Raw genomic sequence first — 1814 nt, 5'->3', positions numbered from 1 at the left:
TATTTTACATTACAAACATTTATATTAATTCAGAGTAAAAGAAATATTTAGGCAAACAATGCAATTCACCTTCCATACAGATATGCTTTCACATTTTTTAACATAAAAATCACACAGGAAATACCATTTAATGGAAATTTTTACCCTGAAAATCTTAATACAATTACATAAAAACTTCTATAGCTTTTATGAATTAACGTTAACAATTATGAAACTACTTTGAAAAATGGTTTTCGTCTTATCCAAAATTTCATGGAGGGTAAGTTAACGTATGCCTCCCCACTAAAGTAAAATTTTTTAGGCATATGGGTCATATATGCATTTATATTCCAACACAAAGGTAACTTTTAGGCAAAACAGTGCAATTCACATTTCAAATTTGCTTTCACAGTTTTTATGAGTAAATAGTAAAAACATAAAGGATATGCTATTTTAAAAACACTCCAAAAATTTTAACAATACAAGTATATTCAAACAATTTGTCTAATATTCAATAATTAGCACTAATAATTATGAGAAACTACTTTGAACATTTTTTTCTTAACAAAAATGCATGGAGGGCAAATAAAACTATGCCTCCCCATGAAGTAACATTTTTATTAACTAATGCAATAACAAAAAAAAAGTAGCATTTAAATTTTCCCTTTGCAAAAGTACTGACACATAAATTATTTTTAATATTTGCTACGGCCTCCTCTTTCAGATCTTTTTCCACCACAACCTCCTCTGAAAGCACCATAACTTGTGCTACCATATGATTCATGAGGAGTAGGGTACACCCTATCCATGGAGGGTGGAAACCCTCGTTCCTGTCTGGCACCACGCTCACGACCGCTTAAATAGAGATCACTCCGGCTGCTTGAGTAACTTTCTCTACCTCCACCGTATCCATCACGTGTGCAGCTATAATCATCGTAGCGACTGCTTCTGCCATAAGTCAGAGGAGGCCCTCGTGCTGGTGGGCCACGGGAGCTACCTATAAAGTCAATGATAAAGAAAAAAAAAAACTATCCACATGACAATTCTGGAGAGTCTCATTACACTGTGATTCTAGTTCAAGTACTAAATATTTGGAAAAGACAGGTTTTTATATGTCCCTGCTGAAAATATTATGCAGCACTAATCAAGGCTTTTTAAACTTAAAACAAAGTATACATGTATTTTTTTAAGTTAATTTGAAGTAAATAGTCTATCACTTTCTGAAAAATGACTGAAATCCTAATCTTCATGTTCTTAATGCTTCCTACTGGCAAACACTGTATCTTCCATATTACTTCTTTAAATGTTTGTTTATTTTGGGAATAAGTACATGCATGCAGCACACAGAGAAGAGAGACAGTTTCAGAGAAAACCCCAAGGAGGCTCCAAACTATCTGTGCAGAGCGCAACTCTGGACTCAAACCCGTGTTGTGAACCGTGAGATCATGACCTGAACTAAAATCAAGAGTTATATATTTAACCCACAAAGCCAACCCAACAAAATGCCCCTCCTTTCCTTGTATTTAATATTGTTAAAGTATTTTTTCACTAGTTAGGAAAAAAGAGACGACTGACAATTTAGTCTCAAAGACAATCTGATTAAATATACTATAAAAGTAATTCAAAGATCTTCAAACTAATTAGAAAATCATTCTGTAGTCTGCCCTTTGTGGAGTTAGATGTAACAACGTACAAATCAATCTTGCCTATTACATCTAATTCTATGATTTACCAAGAACTGGACTTGTACCGTAATTCTCGTAAGATTCTCTGTAAGAGCTTCCACTTGAATGTTCAGAATAATCTCTATCCCGACCTCCACCATAGCTATCACG

General features: G+C 33.8%; 1 protein-coding gene across 1 annotated transcript in view; it reads right to left on the bottom strand.

Annotated features, from left to right (window-relative positions):
* Positions 1–586: 586 nt before the first annotated feature.
* Positions 587–1814, bottom strand: part of LOC144226375 (RNA-binding motif protein, X chromosome-like) — a 10623-nt gene continuing 9395 nt past the window's right edge. The window contains exons 7-8 of the mRNA XM_077757799.1: positions 1730–1814; positions 587–976 (exon numbers count right to left, since the gene is read on the bottom strand). The exon at positions 1730–1814 is cut by the window's right edge and continues 96 nt beyond it. Coding sequence (XP_077613925.1) covers positions 675–976; positions 1730–1814 — 387 coding nt within the window. The 3' untranslated portion in view covers positions 587–674. The remainder of the gene's footprint in view (positions 977–1729) is intronic.

This window comes from Crocuta crocuta, unplaced genomic scaffold, assembly GCF_008692635.1.
Source record: "Crocuta crocuta isolate KB4526 unplaced genomic scaffold, BGI_CrCroc_1.0 scaffold783, whole genome shotgun sequence".
NCBI lineage: Eukaryota > Metazoa > Chordata > Mammalia > Carnivora > Hyaenidae > Crocuta > Crocuta crocuta.
Note: the sequence above shows the minus strand (reverse complement) of the source record. Positions and strands in the feature narration are given on the sequence as shown.